Source organism: Mangifera indica, chromosome 16, assembly GCF_011075055.1.
Source record: "Mangifera indica cultivar Alphonso chromosome 16, CATAS_Mindica_2.1, whole genome shotgun sequence".
Classification (NCBI taxonomy): domain Eukaryota; kingdom Viridiplantae; phylum Streptophyta; class Magnoliopsida; order Sapindales; family Anacardiaceae; genus Mangifera; species Mangifera indica.
In genome coordinates, this window is record NC_058152.1 from 2934357 (window position 1) to 2957722 (window position 23366).

General features: G+C 30.7%; 1 protein-coding gene and 2 pseudogenes across 1 annotated transcript; 1 reads left to right on the top strand and 2 right to left on the bottom strand.

The window, feature by feature from the left end:
- Nucleotides 1–2481: 2481 nt before the first annotated feature.
- Nucleotides 2482–7968, top strand: LOC123199581 (annotated as a pseudogene).
- Nucleotides 7969–9183: 1215 nt separating this feature from the next.
- Nucleotides 9184–12036, bottom strand: LOC123198716 (tRNA-dihydrouridine(16/17) synthase [NAD(P)(+)]-like). Its single transcript, XM_044613476.1, is given in 4 exon segments — nt 9184–9673; nt 9676–10286; nt 11037–11143; nt 11625–12036. Coding segments are annotated over 4 exon segments (1206 nt in total). The 5' UTR covers nt 11988–12036; the 3' UTR covers nt 9184–9548.
- Nucleotides 12037–14638: 2602 nt separating this feature from the next.
- Nucleotides 14639–16072, bottom strand: LOC123198720 (annotated as a pseudogene).
- Nucleotides 16073–23366: the final 7294 nt, after the last annotated feature.

The following is a 23366-nucleotide window of genomic DNA, read 5'->3' on the forward strand; positions in this document are numbered from 1 at the left end:
TTCTATCAATCGCGAGGGTGACTCACCTTCTTGGGCCCTAAGATCGATCTTATATTCGATTGAGCCAAGGTATGTCGTCATATTCGAGAGTTGCTTCTTTCTTTTTGAGGCTATTTTGATGACTTGTTGTAACATCAACGAAAGTTTAATTGAGATCCCCTGGCTGTGTTGGGCATGGGGAATTTCATGGTCAGGTGATACACAGAAGTAACTACTCTTAAGCTTTTTAATAATTACGGCTGGTCTGTGACAACATTATAAGTTGAAGGGTAATAAACTACTAGGAAGTTTGTCATCTCGATCATCTGGTTTCTTTCTCCCAGAGTGATCGATAGGGTGATCATACCCCAAGGTATTATATAATCACAAGGGAAACCATACAAGGGCGTGGTGTAACACCCCTTGTATGGTTAATTTTTACAGATTGTGTCACCTGATTTAAATGTCAAAACTCTAAGCTTATACACTATTCTTGGACATTAGAGAATTTCTTTTTTCTGATTTTTCTATTACCATAGTTGGGGAGGATATGGAAACAATCAGAAAGATTAGACATTAACAAATACAAGATTAACTGTTAAGAAAAAAATGCGAAGAAGTTTCAACATCATATTTGAAAAAGTGGTTGATGTATCTTTAACACGGATGCTATGAAAATGATATAAACCATGTATTTGAATCATATATTATATCATTTATCAAAAACTTATTTTTCTGTATTGTGTATCGTATCATAAGATACGTCTTTTAAAAATAAAAATAAAAAATAAAAAATTTAAATTAACATATTATCATTTTAAAAAATATCACAAACACTCTTAAAAATTTATAATTTTAAAAGCCTTTAATCTTGTTATTTATTTTTTTTCAATGTAAGATGTGGTTACCATAAAACCATAAATAAATACAGAACAAAAAATTTAGAAAATTATATTAGGATGATATTGCTTAAAAATAATATTAGATATAATTGTAATCAATCAGCACTTTCACAATACAAAGTGAATATTTTTAAGGAGAAACCATTAAAGTTGAAAATTAACAAATTTTTACTTCTTGTTATATTTTATTTGTAAATTTCATTATATTTTAGAGAAAAAAAATTATGAAAATACTCTTATTAAAGAAAAAGAAAAAAAATCCTCTTTCACTAAGATAGGAGAAAGAAGGAAAGGATGAGAGAAAGAAAGGGAGGGACTTTGCATTAACTCTAAAGGGGTCTCTGTTTGCTAATTATTTTTTGTTTGTGTTTGGGTTATGATTTTCTTCTCTTAATTAAGATTATATACAGAGAGGAGGAGTTTTTATTTCTATACTTAGACAAACGAGATTAGGGTTGAATACAATCCAACATATACTGATGCCGGAGGTGACGAGTGTCTTCAACCATGTAATAGTAGAATATAGATGAAATTATAATGAATTTATTTAATAATATCAATCATTTAACATATGTTTTAATCAGATTCAAGAGTTTTATCAGACGTTAGAGAAGGGAAAAGAAGAAAAGTCTATATGGGTGTGTTGCATTTCCATGAATTAAACTTAGAGGCGTTAATTCGGCCAGACCAGCGCATGACATGGGAAAATATTCCAGTCTACTACTGTAACGTGTTGGATCCAGCCCATAAGCCTTTCAGACCAGACTTTAGGCCTAGACATAAGGCCTGTGAGCCAATCTATACCAAAAGAATGTTGTTTTCTCAAATTTTTTCCTCCTTTTTTACTTTGAAAATTTAATTTATCTATCTATGAGTGGTTAAAATTAATTGAATCCCTTAGTTATATCATTTTCCCCCCTTAAACTCTAAAAACTAATAATTTTTCCTAACCTAAATTTTTAAAAATAATATTTTCCCCCCTAGAGTTTTCAATTTTTCAGATTCAATTTTTTTGACGATGAAGAGACTTCTTCAGTGATCGCCAGTCAACGTTTTTTCCTCTCTGACAAGTCCTTCTTTCGACATTGTGCAACCTCATAATTGTTAGAAAACGAAGACCTCATCTTTGTCTCTAGACGAAGACGGTTTATCTTCATTAGAGACGAAGAAAAGTTGTCTTCATTCTTTGACGATGATGATGTCATATAGTGTCAGAAGGAGAATGCGTCAAATAAGAAGAGATGTTGTCAGGAGATCGTTGGAGAAGTCTCTTTGTTGTTGAAAAAATTAGATCTAAAAAATTGAAAATCTTGGAAGGAAAATATTGTTTTTGAAAATTTGGGTTGAGAAAAAATTATTAGTTTTTAGGGTTTATAGAAGAAAAATGAAATCAAATTTAAGTTTATTTTAATGTTAAATATAAAATAACGATTTTACCTTTAAAACTAACAAATTTAATTACTTATAAGTAGGTAAATAAGATTTTTAAAGTTAAAAAAGAAAAACATCATACTTGGTGGATGGTGGGTGGGTGGATGGGGGATCAAGTCTTTGGCCTTAATTAAATAATAATTATAATATAAATTTTTTATTAAAATTAATGGGTCGCAGCCGACCTGACCCCGGCCAGCCCACAGACACCTCTAATCAAGCTACATGCAATGCAAATCAAGCTGGACAAGTTCATGAATTAATAAAAGTAATTTGAGGATATGAAAACGACACTCATGAGTTGTAATTTAACTAATGACAGGATGTACTAGAAATAAAGAATGGAAAAATACACGAGGATAGATTCCAAAAATAGACCGGGCTTGGAGACATTTGATCAAACAGAAAGTTGGAACTTGGAACGATATACCCGAGAGATCAGACATGCCATGACCAAAACCACATGGTTGTAATGAAATGGTACACGAATTTGTAGCATAACAAATTGTACCGTAAAATGGTTACATTTGCTAGAGATATTAAGAGGAAATATAAATGAAACATTTATGTTATAGCTTTCTGCAGAGAAGATTAGCATCAAAAGACAATAAGATTTGTTTAAACGTGATTCTGCTGGTTTTGATCGATTTATCTGGTTCATCAGTTTTGATCAGGTTTAATCGAGTCTTACACTAAACCAACTTTTAATGAAAACCGAACTAAATCATGATTGAGATTTAGGTTGAACAAATCGGTCCTGTCTGATTTTGAAAACACTAAAAATACTTATAGAGTATATATAGTTATATCTTTATATAATTGTAGTTACTCATATTATTCTTGTTTTTTTATTTAAATAGTTTATTTTATTATTTGATAGTGAGATTATGATCAATATGTTTTAAAAGTATTTATTGGGTTTTGATTCATTCATGATGGGTTGATCTACTCTAATTTATTTTAATTACCAAGAGTAGTTGAGGTAGGAGAGTTATTGACAGTTATACATTTATTTAAATATCTAAACTATCTCCCCAAAAGTAAAAAATGCAATATTTTACGGAAGAGGTTTTCTCCTCTTCCTCTCCACACACAAAACCAAAAACACAGAGAAATCAAACCTCTCAAAAGAATATAGTACGTGGACAAATGAGGTTATAGAAATGACTCATGGTAACACTTCGTACCATGTTTGAATGAGTTTCGTCATAAACTTGAAATTGGGTACGTTAAATTATGTTTACTGTCATTTATAGAATTTAATTTGATATGTTAAAATTGTTTTCAACAATATTGACAGATAATTTTTAAACTATTTATAAATAAGATAAAATATTATATTGTGTATTTTATTAATTTTAGATAATTTGTTTAAAACATTAAAAACAATTAATAATAAAAAATTATTGAGGACATTAAAATTTGGATAAATTTTATTTAATTCGTATTAGAATTAAAAGTAGCCAATTCGAGATCCGAACCGACACTGTTACGAAACATGAATTGCCAGTCCTAGTCATGGCCTCGTCACCTCGCCGAAAACGACAAAGTCGGCCTACATAGCACCAAGATCTTTCGTGGCTTGGCTTCAACCGGATAATAAATAAAAACACAACAGTGGCAGGCTCACCAAAAGCTGATAGAGAAATCTCATTCAGGACAATTGCATGTCTTTCCTCTTAACAAGTTTTGTCTAGCATATACCAAAAAGGTTATCATCATCAACATGGCCACGGACTTCAAATCCATCCCAGTCATTGGTAACCAACTCCTTAGATCAACTTCTTTTCCTTTCTTTATTTTTTTTTTGTCTTGCGTTTAGTTTCTTTTGATTGCATTGTGTTCTTGTGCTGTTTTTTGTTTGGATTTTTTGTTTGTGCGTGTGCTTCAACTCATGATTGGTCGTAGACATGTCCGTTATTAGCCAAATGTGATGACCCAAACATGTGAAGACGCCGTGTATCGAAAGTTGTTACACAATTGGATCAGGCTTGCAGAGAGGCTGGCTTCTTCTATGTGGTAATCTGTTCATCTTGTTGAGTTGTTACGATTTAACTTTAATTGAAATCGAACATATGTTGCCAATGGAAAAACATGTTTGGTTCTTCTTTCTGTGAGCTCTGTTTTCTCAGGGCTACAACAAAAATTATAATTTCAGTGCACGAATTTTGCTTGTGATTGTGTCTTCTAAATATTCTCTGTTGTTTGCTATTGACCAGAAGGGCCATGGTATTCCTGAGTCCCTCATCAAAGAGGTCAAAAAGATTTCTCACCAGTTCTTTGATCGTCCGTATGAAGAAAAACTCAAGATCAAGCTGACTCCACAAGCTGGTTACAGGTTTGCTTAATGGAATAGGAACCAACTTTTTCTTTTTTTAATTTTAAATCGGAACTTACTGAAATGAGAGCACATTTTGAGTGCAGGGGATATCAGAGAATCGGAGAAAATATCACCAAGGGCATCCCGGATATTCATGAGGCGATTGATGTAACTCATACTCATTTACTCACTTCATGAGTGTTCATGTATCCCATTTCATTTAGAGACATTTTCTGCTTGATGTATGTTTGTGGATATTGTAAAATAGAACTTTTCAGCAAAACTTCTAACTGTGCTTTCTTTGTGCAAAATTTTAGAAATGTTTGAAGATAAATTTTAAACCAAGAGATTTTTGAAAATAGGCATGTTGTATCTGGACAAAGGGCTTCTTGAAACGCAATGTTGTCGAATATTTTCTGTACATTTCTTCTAGGTTCTTAGCAAGAAACCATGTCATGGTATTCTTTAAATGTGATTATCATCCATTTTTGGCCATTATGTTTATGCTGCCTTCTCCCCTGAGAATGGTGCTGATGAATTGAAATCATAGCTAAATCTATGAAAAGTTTGCTTTGAATTTAATTTTAATATTGGTTTCCATGAGCTATGATGTTTCTCCACCTGCTTCTAATTATTGTGAGTTACTATCTCTGAAATAGCACACAGAGGGATAAACTTGCTTTTGATATGTCAAGTTTGTTATCATTGTGATCATTAATATAGTTGGTGATACATCTAGTTCTTTATATTATTTATGTTGTTTTCTTCTTCTTCTGCTTAAACAGTGCTATAGAGAAATAAAAGAAGGGATGTATGGGGCTCTTGGCAAACCCATGGAAGGGTGTAATCAGTGGTATGTGGAAGTTAGTGTTTCCTTAACCACACCTGAATTCTAAACTTTCTTGTATAGAACATATATGAAGACAGATCTTCTGGATATTATCATTAAACTTATTATATTGATGACTTCATGTTACAAAGATTTATATGCTCATTTCCTATTGACCATACTCCAGCAGAATTATCCTGCCAGTACTGTGCCCATGAGTAATGTTTCTATAATGGAAGAAGTTCCTTAGATATTGCGCTTTGATTCTATAAGCTTACATCGGGAGACCCAGAATCTGTATGTGATCTGTTTCACCTTAAAAGCCAGTCACATAGAACACCTAATTTTTAATAAGTAGATAGTACGAGTTAATATTAGAATTACATCATAAATGTCTGTGATTTTCATCTTTGCAATTAATCTGCTTTAGTAAGTTGTGCTGCATATTGCTATTTAAGATGCTTGATTTCTTTAGCACTATTCTACAACTTTCATATTTGAGAATCTCCCTGCTGATTGTGAAGCTCTAAGTTCAACAAGTGTCTTTAATCTATTTGAATTGGAGTTACTAAAAGCATATGGTTTCAGAAATGCTAACAACATTTCTTTATTTTTCTGCTTCTGATGCTTGTGGCAGGCCCCTTGATCCTCCTTCCTTTAAAGAACTGATGGAGGAGTACATCAACCTCTGCACAGGCATGTTTTCCTTAGCAGGATTGCTATCTCTCTCTCTCTCTCTCTCTCTTAGGTCTTTTATTCTAGTAGAAAGTTTATTGCATCTTTTGGTTCTTGATGCTATCAGACCTTTCAAGAAAAATTATGCGGGGGATCGCTCTAGCATTGGGTGGGTCACCATATGAATTTGAGGGTGAAAGAGCAGGAGATGCTTTTTGGGTGTTTCGTATTATTGGTTACCCAGGTGTTGCCAATGGCCATGGAAAGCCTGAAAATGACATTGGATGGTATTGCAACAAGGCTGCCCTTTGTGTTTTTCCTTTGCTTTTCATTATTAAGGCTCATATATATTCTCTTTTCATGTTTGCTTATGTTCTTATTGTGGCCATACTTCAGCGGAGCTCATACTGATTATGGTAAATACTTTTCAAAGTTGAGATGATTGATGGTCTCAAAAATCTAATACGTATATATCAGTAACTGTAATGTTGCATAACAGGTTTGCTGACATTAGTTAATCAAGATGACGGTATAACAGCACTTCAGGTATAATCCCATGCTATCATTTTTTATACTGTGTTTAACCTCCTTAAACATCAAGGATTCACTATAATAGCATAACAATTATCCAATGTTTCTCTCTTTTCTTGTCATGCCTGGAGCCAGCTGACAACAGCTAGGAACCTGGTTATCTGTTTTGGACATGTAGTGTTTATTAAGTTTTGACAGTGTCAAGAATGAATCGATTAAGATTTTAACAATCAAGCTTGAAGACTAAAAAGTGGTGCTTTAAGGTTTAATATGTTTCTTTGATATCTCTTTCCTAGCCAGGGAAGTTGGTTGGCATGTCAAAAAAAGAGGGATAAAGAAAAAGAACATAAGAAATTGTTTTCTTTGAAAAAATGCCTTTAAACAACCTCCCATGCTTTAATTGATCATAATTGCTGCTTGCTTCAAAGTTTGATGTAGCCTCCATTAAACTCATTTATCATCTTTATAACAGTAAAGGTTCTAATGGCAGTTTCAACTTCTGTTTGGATGCTTAACTCTTACGTTCATATGAAATGTTTTGCCTTGTTTCCACAAATCTGTAATTTGGATAATTTCTTGAAGGTGAGAAACCAATCTGGGGAATGGATATCAGCTCCTCCCTTACCTGGTTCATTTGTCTGCAACATTGGTGACATGCTGAAGGTAAATTATTTTGTCCTAAAAACCTCTCCCTATGTTTCTGTCTCTTTTGACATCTAATAAACTTGATGGAACTGCAGATATATTCCAATGGTTTGTACGAGTCAACCCTGCATCGAGTGATCAACAATTCTCCAAAATAAGGGTTTGCGTAGCTTACTTTTATGAGGTTAGTCAATATCTCCCTCTTTTAACTAATGTTTTTAGACAAAAAACTGGCTATTGATCCGATCAATACCATGTGTACCAGTTGAACTGATTCAACTGAACGGTCTAGTCGGGTTTATAAGACACTGTTTTTATTTCTTTTTCTTACTAAAATTGCAATGGCGCATCAGATTTTTTTTTTTTTTTTTTCTGGTATGAACAGACCAACTATGATACAGCAGTGGAGCCTCTGGAAGTTTGTAAACAGCGGTCTGGGGGAACTGGAAAGTTTGACAGAGCTGTTTATGGAGAACATTTAGTAAGCAAAGTTACCACCAACTTTGTCGAGTAGCAGATCGTTTTTCAGTTTTGAATCTTGTAAATACAATGGATCAACGGTTGAATCATCTCGACTCACAATAATGTAATTTAATTCTATTTTGGAATTTGGATCCTACCATTGGCTTTTATTTGCTACAAACTGTTTCATAGGAGTTGATGCCAAACTAAATGATTTTTTATTTAATTTTCCTTTAGTTTATTTCATTAAAAAAAGAATGCATATTATTCTTTTCTACATTTTTCAGCAATCCACCGAATAATAGGAGTATTATTTGTATAACTTTATAAAAAATAATAATATATTATTATGTGATTAAATAATTAAAAATTAATAATAAAATAATATCAATTATATAATAATATATTATTATTTATATAAAAAATTATACGTATAATTTTATTATACAAAATAATTAATTGGATAATTCGAACATTGATTCTTTTACCTACTAGGATTTTCTCTTTAGATTTGTCAACATGCATGGTACATAGAAATTGTTATTATATGTATAATTATCAGTATCTTATGATATATGATATATATCTTATGATATGAATATGATATGATACAATACGATACAGATGAAAAACGATATTTATCATAAAATATGTTGTAATTGATATGATACAATAAACATATTATATGATACATATTATTGATATAAATTAATACATTTTTTAAAGAAAATGATGATGTAATAAAGATATATATGAAAAATTTTAAAATTTTAACAGAATTTATAATATTTTTTAAAATAATAACTTATCAATTATATTTTTATTATTTTATTTTTTAAAATTATATTATATAATATTTTATATATAATATATAAAATTAAATTTTTAATATATGATATAATATAATTCATAATTGAACAATTATGAGTACACACAGAGGAAAGTGCCTCTTGCAAGTACAACATGTCTGTGTAGAGCCAAACGGTGACCATTTTAATACTAAATCAGAACACACCAGTAGTCCATTTAAAACATTTGCATCCTTTTTAGGCATCCCGAAACCTTAAAATATGTAAATAGAAGAAACCTAAAATGATATTTCTCACATGACATTTATCAAAAGAGCGAACCATATGCATCTCAATGCAAAATTACGTATCAAGATATCATTCAAAATTAGGTATAAAATATTATTATTTAAAATCATTCAATCATATAATAAAAAACCCATCTTAATACCCAATTTAATACTTAAAACTATATGCACATAATATTATTGTTATCAAAAACAGGAAAATAGACAAATTTGAATAATGTTAATGCTACATGTACGAACAATAAATAATAAATATAAATATTAACATGTCATGTAATTAATATTATTATATCTCTGATTCAAACTCATCTAATTATATAATGACACAGAGATAAAATATTTGTACCTGTGTTTAAAGTCATTGTTAATGAAACAAAGTATTAATACAAGAATTATTACCTTCAAAATTGATACATATGTACCTTAATAATAATAATAATACAACAATATCAAACTAATATAACAAATCAAGTACAACCATGCAAAGCCTTCTTTGCTCATTCTTCTGTCTTCACAATATGTCAGTTAGTATAATCAAATCACGTTGACAATTGTAATTTAAAAAAGAAAAGTAATGAGCCAAAAGAATCCCAAAGTTAGCAACAAACCCACTGTGACCTTTGCCAAAAACAAAGACTGCAGGCACCTGCAACTTGTTTTACTACTTGCACAGTGTGTTCAGGAGGCCAAATTATCTGCTGAAATTTTTTGGACACAAGTATCCTTCTGATAAAGTGGAATTCTTACACCTAACTCTCTCAGTTGATCTATGAGACCATAAAGAAATTCAAAGGTCAGTATGGTTGGGCATTTAGATCCTCTCTGACGCTGGGCTGAATCCTAAACCATTCCCCCAACAATTTGTGCACATGAGAACGGATCATCCTCCAAGGAACTGGGTACCTTTCACAAAGCTCCAAGTACTCCACCAATAGTTCTGCTTGATCAAGATTTCCATCTTTATGGTTTCCTTCACACTCCACCATCCATTCAGCAGTTCGAAATCCAGCAAAAAGGGCTGGATTCTCAAGTAGAGACTCAGCTGAAAGCACCCCATCACAACCAGTCTCTTGCAAACAATTTTGCACATCATCCATGTGTCGTACATTTCCATTTGCAAGGACAGGGATTCTAACCGCATTTTTAACCGCCTTTATGGCATTCCAGTCAGCTCTGATTTTCTTACCATCTTTCTCATCCCTTGTTCGACCATGGACAGCTAACAGAGAGCACCCAGCATCCTCAAGCATCTTAGCATAATTGATAGTATATTGTAAATTAGGAAATACTCGAATCTTGCATGACACAGGGACATGAAGGTTCTGAGCCAATTTTTCTACTAGTGACTTTACCAGAGGAAGGTTGTCCATTAGGAAAGCTCCATAATTACCTCGCCTAGCAATACGCTGAGGACAGCTGTAAACAAGCAAAAAACCATTTATAGTCAAGTAATCACTGTAAGAAAGTATCTGGGAAAAGACTGCTCACTTCAGTAAAGTGCATTGTAATTTCCTATAATCATTAAGAAGCTGATATTATAATCACAAAGCTGCAAAAATGCAAGTTGGCTGTGTGTCACAAGAAATTATTTATTTTGATTTTTTAACGTCTTTTCTCCTAGATTCTGACATTTTGTGATCATAAAAAATTCTGGATTAGATAAGATGATTATGGTTTTACCAGTAATTATAAAAGTGAACCATTTGATTTGGAGTAACCTTAATTGAATAATTCTCCTGTAATATTATATTTATATTGTTGAAAATAAAAAACCCACAATCTGTGTTTTCAAACATTGAACAGATGACAGATAAAAGAAAATAAAAACCAAAAGATATAAGCTTGAATGACTGGGAATACAAGGAAGATATTAAGCTGTTTCTTTTCTTCTAAGTCCCTTTATTTCCAAGATATAAATTAATGTTAGTATTCATTGTCAAAGAATAAATATGGAATATGGTGTTTTCTTGGGATATCATACTGGATTATCATGACAAGTGGTTCCAATATTCAAGGTTCTTTAAAGCCCTATACCCACCATTTACTACATTTCATTGATAACAGTTTTCCAGCTAATGGCCAATTAAAAGTTAAATTACAACAAAAGTTGCATCTAATAAGAATCAAGTAAATGTTCATTATAAATGGTGGGAGAAATTATCTTACCCTAAATTAATGTCAACATAATCACAAAAAGGTTCCACTCGCCGTGCAGCATCTAATAATGTGTCTGGATCATTGGCACAAAATTGAACAAACAATGGGCGATCCTCCTGCAATAACTTGCAATATGTAAGAACCCCAAAAAGAAGCCACCCTCAAATTCTCAAGAAATACATATCAGAAACTTCGGAATTCTAGAGTGACTAATATAAGCTCTGATATCTCAACTCAAAGAGCCTAAATTATTAGACACATATTAAAAACAAATCCTTCCAGAAACAGCTAAATCGCATTCAATTATACCCAGTTTAGCAAGCCAAGATAAAAACCCTCACAATTATAGTGCATCTCTTTTCTCCACCAATCACCATTCAGAAATAATTGAAGCCTGTTATCTAACATGCAAAATTATTAATTTTTTCCTCTATATGTACATATATAAAAACAAAATATACTAACCATTCACATTTCTATCCAACTATTATTCACAAAATTAAAATAAATCAAGCATAAAAAAAGGCTGTTAAACAACCATGTGGCATAACAAACTTCAAACAAAGTTTTGAGAACAATTAGAAGTAAGAAAATTACCTTACAAGTAGTGAATTCTTGAGTTCTATATTTTTCGGTCTCATTAAAAATCCGTGAATGCAGCATGGGCGTATACGCAGCCTCAGCACCGTACTTTCTACAGAGCATCCGAAACGGGAGCTCCGAATTGTCAACCATCGGGGCAACGATCAACTTGGGCCGACCTAGTTTAGCCCCATGGGCCCATGCTCTCTCTACACGGACCTCTCCGGTCAGGTATCGACTCGGCGACCTCAAGATAAAAGACGACGTGTCAGACAAAGAAGATTCTTGCTCTTGTTGTAGGTCGTTGCCGGAGCAGAGGACATCGTCGCTGTATTGCGGCGTATCCGAATGGAAAGTCCGGTTCAGGGTTTCACCCATGAGAAGTTTTGGAAATGAAGAAACAAGAGTTGAGAGAAGATGAACAGGGACAAATATGATTTGGATTGGAAGTTCATGAGCGGCCAACGGGATTTGATGAGAGGGAACCCATCGCCGCTACTATTGGTTAGGGTTTACTGGAGGACTCTGAGATGCCTTCGACATTCACACCTGGGTTTAAGCTGGGTTCCTTTTGGGCCTCAAATTCTTGGGCTTAAGCTTTAGTGTTATTTTAAGTGAGTCCACCAAACTTGGCCCCTTTAATAACAAGAGGATCACATTTTTCACCAAAGCTTTGCTTACAAACACATTCCCACCCATTGAATTCATAAATCACACTTTTTCACTATAAACCTAACTTTGTTAATGAAAAAGGACCCTAGTTAGGAAGTTAAATTATCGTAATACCCACAACTATTTCACTTTCAGAAAGGTAACGTATTATACTTAGAAATTTTTGATAATGAATAGGTCGGATCCAACCTAAAAGCAAATCTTGACACTAGCCAAATGTTTTACCTTCCTTTTATTTTTCCTTTTTCTCTTTTTCAGTGTTCTCTTTGTTGTTTTTTTTCAAAAAGGTGCCTTCTCTATAAGTTTCTCAATAATCTGGAGACAGTTTTTTGCTGATAAAAATAATGAATAGGAAGAATGAGGATGGGTTGGCTTAGGGCTAGATTCGAGCCAAGCTGAGTTCGGCTCGCAGCCAGCTTGAGCTCGGCTCGGTTCATATATGGGCGGCTCGAGTTCGGCTAGAGCTCGACTCGATCTCGTTAAGCCGGCTCGAGTTCGTCTCGACTCGATCTCGGCTAAGCCGGCTCGAGTTCGTCTCGACTCGTTTTCGTTATCAAAACGACATCGTTTTTAATATATATTGTCAAAATGATGTCATTTTGTATAAAAAAATTTTTAAAAAAATCTACCGAACCAGCTCGATCGAGCTATGCCAAGCCCAACTCGTTTCGGGCTCAACCGAGCCGAGCTAGCTCGAGCTCGGCTTGAGTCTAACCCTAGTTGGTTTAATAAAAAGAGGGGGAAATATTGCCAAATTCCTCGTGTGGGCAAGATGTCAATGTTTAGTCAATCTTAAGCTTGCCCAACAATATGATATGTGCACTAGTATAGTTAAATATTTGGATTGTCAATTTAGGATATACTTTTATGAAACATCTAAATTAAAAGATACGTATCGATTAATATCATAATCAAGAGCTAATCAATCAAGATTATAAGATCCTCTAAAAAAGGTACATAAATTGTATAGTTTAGTCTCGATAAACATCAAAAATACTAAAAAATATTTAAGTAATGATATCAAATATGTCGCCTACTTACTAAATGTTTTCATATTCACACGTTTGTTGTGTTGTTTTACAAGTAGGAGTGGTTAGTAGCAAGGCAAGTGAGGGATTCAACGATCAAGCCAAACCCAACAAGAAATTATATTGGCTTCTTATGTAAGCATATATATATAGAGGGACATAACATAGATTATCTGCCAGTTAGCCATGAAATTGCTTTTCTTGGCAGAATCATGCTTCTAAAATTAGACATAAAGATTGTTTAATTTAAGCACAAATCTGGATTTAGATGTATGAATAAAGATTCTCATTATCCTATTGATGGATGAAATATCAACATCTTACAAATTGGACCAACTTATTCAGTTGGCAAACTTGTGATATCAGTTCATCCTGGCAATTGCAGGTGGTCATGTAAATTTTGACAAAATTAAAATTTTATTATAATTATTATTCTAAAATTACAAGTATAAGTTTTTGTCTCGGCTTAAGATAATAGGAGAGAGAAGAGAGAGATCAAAAGGAGAGATAAGATGGCAAAAAGGATGATCGATAGCTAGAGATGATGAATCAGTGTTAGAGATAAATAAAAAAATTTCTATAAGGTATTTGTCATTTTTTAAACTTTATATTAAAGAAAAATTATAAATTTTTTAAACCTAAAAAGGTAAGTATAATAAAACTTTAGTTTTTTAAAAAAAATTTTAGTAAATAATAGTTTTTTTTTTAACACTAATTAAAATTTGTAACAAAAATTTATTTATAAATAAATTTTTAAAAAAAATTAAAAAATTTGGATTTGGATTTTCACTAAACCTTGGTGGGAATAAGCCCTTCGCCCATCAAAGTTGACGTCAAGCAAAAACAAAGCAAAACAAAACAAAATTGAGAAGCATTGTATGCAGGGCCCCAAAAGGCCCGAACTTATCAATTCCCCCCACCCACCCATTTTGACTTTGCCATTTGGTTTTAATTTCACATAATAAAAATCAGTAAATAAAGCCTTAAAGTTTCATACCCTTCTAGACCAATTTTCTCTTTCTCAGTCATGTGCAAATTCAGCCAATCCATTTCCCAGAATCCAAACAAAACCGAACCTAAATTCATTAAAAATAAAAAAACAAACTCTCAACGCCCAACCAGCCCTTTCATGTTTGGTCAACAACCCAAAACAGGACAAATTGGTTCACTTCTTTCTACTTAATTGACTGAGTCGTTTACTTTACTTTTGCTTTTTTTTTTTTCTTTGTTCGTTCAGTCGTTAAATCAGAGAAAAGAAAAAGGTGAGAAATAGGCATCCAAATCAAGAACCAAAGATAAAGCAACTAATAAAAATTAGGAAAAAAAGATGATTGAAAATAGAACCCCACTTTCTTTCCTTTTGAGATTGAAATCTAACACCATATCCACTATCTTCTCTTACTTTTTCTTTTGATTAACACAGGTTAACTTACTGTGCTCAACATGTATAGATAAAGCAAGAGGAATCCCTTTCCATATTGTACAAACTAGACTGGTATATATGGACAAACTAAACCCACTAATCTCTTTCGAGACTTGATGAGATTTAGAGTTTAGAGTTTACGATTCCAGAATAAGTTTTACGGCATCTGCAACTGAGAGAGAGTGGCTGTGCTTGCCTTCATATGTCACTACGAGCATTGATGGATCTTCCACAGCTCTTTCGACATGTTTGCGTGCTGGGAACCTCTCACACTGCTGCACTTGTAGTAACCCCTGTTTGAATTTTCAATTTAATCCAACACAGACTCAGTTAATTAACCAAATAATTACACCATTAATCAGCTAGCTTTAACAACGGATTATACCTCGGATGAGGAGATCCTTTGAGATGGTTTTTGTCCATACTTCCTGCAAGAGTAATCATCAGGTGGAATATCTGATAATTTCAAGCTTACTGCCGGAATCCTCACAACCCTCTTCAATCTCAACTTTCTGTCACGGTTAACAACAAAACAATAAAATTAAAAAGCCAAACTTTATTTGTAGAAAAGGACTAAATAATGTAAAACAATTGAGAGAGTTAGTTATTATTACTTCTTCTTGGAACAATGGCAACGACCAGAAGAGACGCCACACTTGCGGGCTGAACCCACGTTGTTCTCAGAGTTACACTTCCTCTTCAAAGCAGATGAAGACAGAGGTGGCTTCCCAACAGAAGAAACATGAGAGAGATTAGTAATCTGAAAAGCGGAGGAGGATGATGGATGTTGCTTGCTATCACTAACACCAGTCAAGGAAGAGATAAACGAATTGGCAGCTGACGAATATGAAAAACTGATAGTAGTGGAGGAATGCTCCCCTCTCAAGAACCCTGCTCTTTGGAACTACCAAGTAAGAGTTTTCATGGTGATGAAGATGATGAGGCGAAGCCACAGGGGCCCTTCTAAAACGAGCGTGGCCAGTTCTGGTACGGCCAAGAAGAGAGATCACCGTCTTAAACTTCGAAACGGTGACGTCGGCAACAGCTTTGTAGTCTTTGTCGAAATCCATGGGCGATTTAAGAATGAGGGTTGAAGATGAGGATGAAGATGATTGGAGACTAAATTTCTCCTGGTTGTGTTGTTGTGATGACAACAACTTGAGGAGCTTTTCAACACTCTCGAGTCCGGAGGCTGCTTCTTTCACTGCAGATTCTTCCATCATTTTGGAAGAAAAACCAATTTTACCGAATCCCATCATAAGTTCTACAGCCATTTCTGCAACAGCACCATGAAAAAATTATGCAAAAACAATAAGAAGACACAAGCTATGCTAATAGAGGGTTGAATGGTTTTCTCTCTCCCTGGTTGGTCAAAATGATGGCATCGTCTAATGCCATGAAACAGTGATCGGTCAATTGGGTCAGTTGCCTGTCAGTCTAGCTTTGCAGTCCAATTTAGGTGCGAATAAGATCCTGGCCCCAGCACCCAACGGACAGTTCCACCTGTAAAATTTTGTGGAATTATCATACACTGTTCAGGAGAGAGCATGAATTGGAGATTTATTGACGCTAAATAAGATAAAATTTTTAAATTATTTTATATTTAATAATTATGAGATGAGTTTTATTAACATGATCGATCAACTTTGGTAGAAATGAATTTAAAATTTTATCTATTTAATATAATTAGTATAAACTTAGTTAATAAATATATGTATTATTTAATATTTTTATATTAAATATATTCAAAAAAAAATTTGAATTTAAAATATATTAAATACGTATTTTAGGTTTTTTATATTAAATATAAATTATATATCATGTTTTATATTTATTTTATTTTTAAATTTTTTTTAAATTTGAAATATAAATTATCCTTTCTATTTTATAATTATTTACAAAAATATCATTGTTATTTAAAAAAAATAATAATATTTTTTTTCTTAATTTTCACTCTTAATTTTATGTTTTTATTTTCTTATAGTCTATACAAAAATCACTCTAATTTAAAATCTGAAATTCAAATTAATTTATTAATTTATTTTTTTCAATTGATTAGTACGTTACTTATTATATAAAAAAATTAAATTATGTATTATGTTATATTAAATTTAATAATTAATTAAATATTTTATATTTGAATTGTTATATTAATTTTCAATAAGGATTCATAAAAAATATTAAAATTATTATGATATTGTCATATTTTAAAAACACATTATTAATAATGTGTCTTATTAACTCGCACATACATTTTTTGTATTTTTTTATAACTTAATTTTAAGATTTTTTTAATAAACATATTTTTTATTTTTATCATATTATATTTATATAATTTACATACTATTTTTAAATTAATTAGGATAATATTCTTCCTTATAAAAAAATTAAAAAAAGAAAAAACGCAAATCACATAATTTCTAAAATAAACTACACGTTTTACTTACAGTCTGATCGGTCAGCCCAAACAGGCCAAGGTGGGAAAATTTTGCTCAATGTCAAAGATTGGTCACTGGCCGTCCGATCTCTAACTAGGTTTTGAATAAAATAGTGGTCTTGGTTGGGGCCGCACGATACAGTTGACTTCGGTATTTCTCAATTTCTTCCTCCATCAATGTCAATTCTAGTTCAACCGAAACGAATAATTAAGGGAAAAAATATAAATTTTTTTATATATAGAAAATGAAAAACATGTTGAAAAGAAATATAATAATTTAAGTAATATTATATATATAATTTTTATATAATTTTATATATGACAATGATATATTAATATAGAATTTATTAATAAAAAATTAAAAATATAACAACACTCAATTATATAGTAAAATATTATTATTTGTATATAAAATTATATATAAAAATTATGCACATAATTTATTATAATAATTTTATGTGATTTTACTTAGGATTTATATTTGAAAAATCAATTATTTTAAAGTTTTTTATACCCTTTAATTTCTTTTATTTTTAATTATAACATTTTAGCTGAGATCATAAATTAATATCTATTTTATCCGAATCATTAAGCTTAAGGGCCCTAATTCTTCTCCACCCTTTTATGCACAATTTTAATTGAAAAATCATTTAAAATCAGAGAGTTATTGTATCAAGATCATCACAATCTAAATAAGTCTATTTCCTAATAATTTATATCATAGTTTCAAAACTTATATTCTAAGTGTTTATTATGATATTGTATGTATCGAATAATTGAAATAATTTTTTATATTTGTTTTAAACTTAAAGTAGTCATATGATTGATAGATTTATATCAAACAAATGTTAGATTAAAAGTAGGTAAATTTTAGTGATCAAATCAAATGAAAATAAAAATTGTGTTTTTACTTAAAGTTGTAGGCAAATGGGCACGAGTAGGGTTAGATTCGAACCGAATTGAGCTCGTTTGAGCTTAAGCTCGACTCAATTTACATATAGTTATGCTCGAATTCAAGCTCGATCTCATAAAAGCCAATCTCGAACTCGGTTAGAATTTAACTCAATTTGTTTTTTCGTTATTAAAATGAAGTCGTTTTAAATATATATTGGTCAAAATAATATCGTTTGTATCAAAATTTTTAATTAAAAAATTTGACGAGTAGTTCGAACTCGATTGAACTAATATAAAGTTTACTTGTTTTAGGCTCGTTCGAGTCAAACTCAAACTCAAGCTTGAACGAGTTTGGTTTAAGTCCAACCTAGGCACGAGGTAGGCAAGCAATAGTGATATAGAAGAGTTGGAGGTAAGTGAGTAACGGGTAGGCATGTGGGTGTAGTATAGGAGGGTAGACGTGATTGGGTGAAAAAGTCAATTTTTCAAATTGTCTGGATAGATTTAAAATGTACAAGAATTTATAAGATATATTTAGAGAAACATAAATTCCATATATATAAAAGACTCTCCTAAGCAAATAACGGATAGGCGTGTGTGTATGAGATAAACGTGATTGGGTGAAAAAAAATTCAATTTTTTAAATTATTTAAATAAATTTTAAAATTTATAAGATATATTTTAAGAAACATAAATTTCATATATATTTGAGACTCTCTTAATTCAAAATCATAATTTATGATTTTAATTAAAATAAAAGAGAATACTTAAACTCATATATTTTTATATAAAAAATATATTAAAAATTTAATTTTTATATCTTATATTAGGTATAGTATCATATGATATAACTTTGAAAAATAAAATAACAAAATATTAATAAAATCTAATTGATACATCATTATTTTGAAAAATATTATAAATATCTTTGAAATTTTAAAATTTTTTATATACTTCTACTGCATTATTATTTTCTTTAAAAAAATACATCAATTCGTAACAATAATATGTATAGTATTATAAGATATATATCATATTGTATAAATACATTTATTATATCGTATTAATTTGATATACCTTATGATACGTATCATTTTCTATCTGTATTATAAAATATGTATCATGTATTATCGAATACTGCTAACTATGTTTTATTTATCTGAATTGACAAATATTTTATATTTGACATTTATAGCTCAATTGTTTCTAATTCAAATCTATTCGTTCGATAATTATAGTTTGAGAAAAAGAGCCTATTTCTAGCTTGCGTTAGTTAAGACCCAATTTATTTGAATAAAAGCATATAATATGCAATTTATTGAATATTTTTGCCACTTATAGATGGCCAAATGACTATTTAACATTATGGTTTAATGAAATGATGATTAGATCACCAATTAAATTTGACAAACCTAATTTCTCACTCACCCATTTGTTAAATTTGTTAAAAAACTCTACTATTATAAAAATATTGAAAATCCAAAAAAATCTTCTAATTAAATAATATTGTGCCCCCAAAAGTTTATTAAATAATTTGTTTATTCATAGTTTATATTAATTTCAATTAAAACTAAAATAAATTGTTAGTAAAGGTATAGGTAGGAGTTTAAATGATATATATATATCATGTTTGAGGTATATTTTAATTTTTTCAAATTTAGGGGTGATAATGATAATTTTTAGGGATTTTAGAAATTCTAAAAATGTTTGATGTTGTTTTTGAAATTTAAAAATTTTAATATGTTTTTCAATAGGTTCAAAAATTACAATTCATTCTCAAAGAAATTAATATAATGTAACAAATTAAAGACTTAAATATCATATTAAAATTATTATGATTATAAATATATTTTAAAATATATGAGCGAAATAAAAATGTCTAAAACAAGATAGAAGAAAAGTCTGTCAATTTGAACTCTACAAGTTTTGAAAAATGACACCTTTACCCCACTTGCAGTCCATATTATAACATTTGGATAAAATAATAAAAATACCTATTAACCATTTAAATTAATAGTTGATTTTGACAAATGGTGGGAAATTGATTTTTTAAAATTTAAAAAATAAAAATATATTTGTTCATCAAACGTTGGGTGGGTAATAGTCCTTCGGCCTTTAAGATATTAAAGGTAGAGTAGAGTGAATAGGCAAAGTGAATACAAAAGGGTAGACATTGGTTACACTTTCACATATTGGAAGGAAAATGGATGGTTGGAAGACTTGTAAATGAAGTAGGATGATCCATCAATACCTAATTTGAGACCTTGAAATTTAAGAAAATTATTTTTTTTTTATCTTGATTTCATTGGGTAAAACTATTTTTATTTATTATTTAAATTGCAATTAAAACAAACATTCACATCGAGTAGTTGAGTGTAATATATATATCAAGTAGCACTATATACATAAGTAATAAATTAAATTTAAATATAAATAATGATATATCACTATATAATAAATTATTATTTTATTTTTAATAAAATTATACATACATAATTTGAATACACAGATAATATATCAATTATATACTCAAATTATATATAAAAAATATATATACATAATATTATTATTTTAATTAAAATTATTTAATTGTATAATAATATATTATTATTTATATTCATTATTTTAAAATTAAAGATAGAAAAAGATGAGTAATGTTTGGGCCTAAAACCCAAAAATGAAGTAAAGTAGTTGAATTAAATAAAAGGGATAATGTCACCATTAGCTGTTGCTTAGTAATAATCTCAAGTTCAAACTTGTTGGAAAATGTGTTGACTTTTGCATATTCATGGCCTAGAAAGAAAAAGATGACCAATTTGGGCTTAAACTAAAAAGGAAACAAAGTAGTTGCATTAAAAGAAAGGGAAAATGCCACCGTTGGTTGTTGCTTAACAATCATCTCAAGTTCAAACTTGGTTTAGGAATAATTTGCTTCCAAATTAACTTGTCCAAATGCCAAACAATCATTTAATAACGTATCGTTTGCTTATCTAAATTATATATAAAAAAATATATACATATAATATTACTCATTGTGATATATTTAGACAAATCTTACATCGATAAAATACAAAAAAAATATTAAATTTGTGTATATATCTCTACGTCACTAAGAGATGATAAAATGGATTAATTAAATAACTTGTAAACTCTATAAATTATCAAAATGAATTTTAAATTATAAAACCCAAAAATAAAACTATAATAAATTAGATATAAGGCCCAAAAATGTTACAATCATCGACAGAGTGAGTTCGGAACAGAAGACTTTGATAATGTATCAATTTTGAGTCTTTATTTTATTAGTTGCAAATCCAATAGCAGGTGGTTTAGGTGCTTCTGGGTTTCCTTCTGATGGACCACAATTCGCAGTGCCATTGGTGATGCTTTAAAATATGGTAAGTGCTTAAACAACCAATTGAAAAGAGAAAGATAGTCCACAACTACCTATTCTAAAAAACTGCACTTATTTATCACACTGTTTACTTATAGACATATGATTAATATTATATTAATTCAATAATTAACCATAATTGTAATACAACCCTGTGTTCAATGTAGTTAATAAACTGATTAACTGAGTAATAAATAATAATTATAATAAACAGAAAGTAACCGCCCTCCAAGTTAATTCACCAGCCCAGCCAAACGCGTTAACTGCCGCGTGAACGAGGCCAAACGACAATTTTCCACCCAACTTTTAGTATAATCTAAAAATATACCATAATTTTTCAAAAACTCAAATGTCTATCTATGAATTAATTTTTATTAGAATTTTTTATTATAGGTAAGGACAATATGATTTTATCACTTAAATCTTAAAACATAAAAAAGTTAATATTATTTTTTCTCATATTTTAAAAACTAACAACTTTACTTCTATTTAAAGAGTTTGAAAAATTAATATTTTATCTCTAGGGTTTGCTTCCCTTTTTAGGCCGCTATCATTTTAAATTGATAATCGACGCTTTCTATCCATCTTTTAAATCCTGTTAAGAAGAACGACCCTCCACTATCATTAAGAACAATAAAGCATTATCTTTCGTTGTCTAGAAAATGTGACAAAGGACATTGTCCTTTGTTGCGTCTTTCAAATCGGATGACAAAGGGTTGTTTTTTGTCAAAAAAACTGGTGGAACTGAGGGGATTGTTTAAATAACAACAGTGAGGGGGATTTTCATGGGTATGAGAACATAGATTTAAATTCTTTGTGAAACATTTTAAATTAAATTCTTGACTGATTTCTAGTCTGACATCTTTATCTCTGGTGAAGACAAATGTTCGACTAACTTGTTAAGATTGTGTCGAGAAGGACCTTAACAGCAGAGAAAGAGAGGTCACGACCAATTCTGATCGTCGAGAAAATAGGTTGAAAATGAAACTCTAAAGAGGGAAAATATAACTTTTCAAAGTTTAATTTTGAGAAAAAATTGTTAGTTTTCTAAATTAAAAGGAAGAAATGAGATAAAATTTTATTATTTTTAATATATTATAATACATAACGATTTTACCCCCTAGAACTAACTAATTTTATTAATTTTAAATGTCTATAAATGAAAATATTGTTTGTTTTCAATACTTAATGGGTATCAATTTAGAGTTTCAACAAACTTTGAATGGAACTTTTTTAAAAACCCTATCATACAATACGTTATAATACATGATATATAATATAAAAAAATAATTTTTAATACACGATAACGGAGTATGTGCTGCACCACAACTGATTATTTATTTAGAACATAAATATATTGTTTCAGTATTCAGAACAATCTTTGTTTCATCTTGCCATAAAATGGTAGAAATGCATGCCATCTACTACTTTGGCCGCCAGCGAGATGGTTAGAAGGGTAAAATTGTCAAGCGAAACTGATAAGGGAATATAGTAATTATTGTTTCTGCACCAGCCTGTTAAATTTTGGGAGGAAAAATGTAATTTGCGTATTAACCAGCGAAAAGTGTTTTTAAAATAAACCAACCGTGGAAAATGTAATTCAAAGTCTTCCCTGTCCAAAAACACAGCAGTTTCAGGTCCTCTGCTCACCCTCACCTTCAACCTCAACCTAAAGGGCTAACGTCCCTTTCTTCTTTCGTCACTGTAGCAAAGCAGATAGTTGCTAATCAACCAAAAACAGCAATCAATCACCAACTCTTATTCGTTTTATTCTTAATTCTCAAGTAATCAAATTGATTAAACTGCACTTTACCCATAGCCAACTTACTCACCAAATCAAATACCAGTCCTCTCAGTTGAGTTCTTTCTCTCTCTATTCCCACAACCTAAACATGAAGCTCTCCGCCTT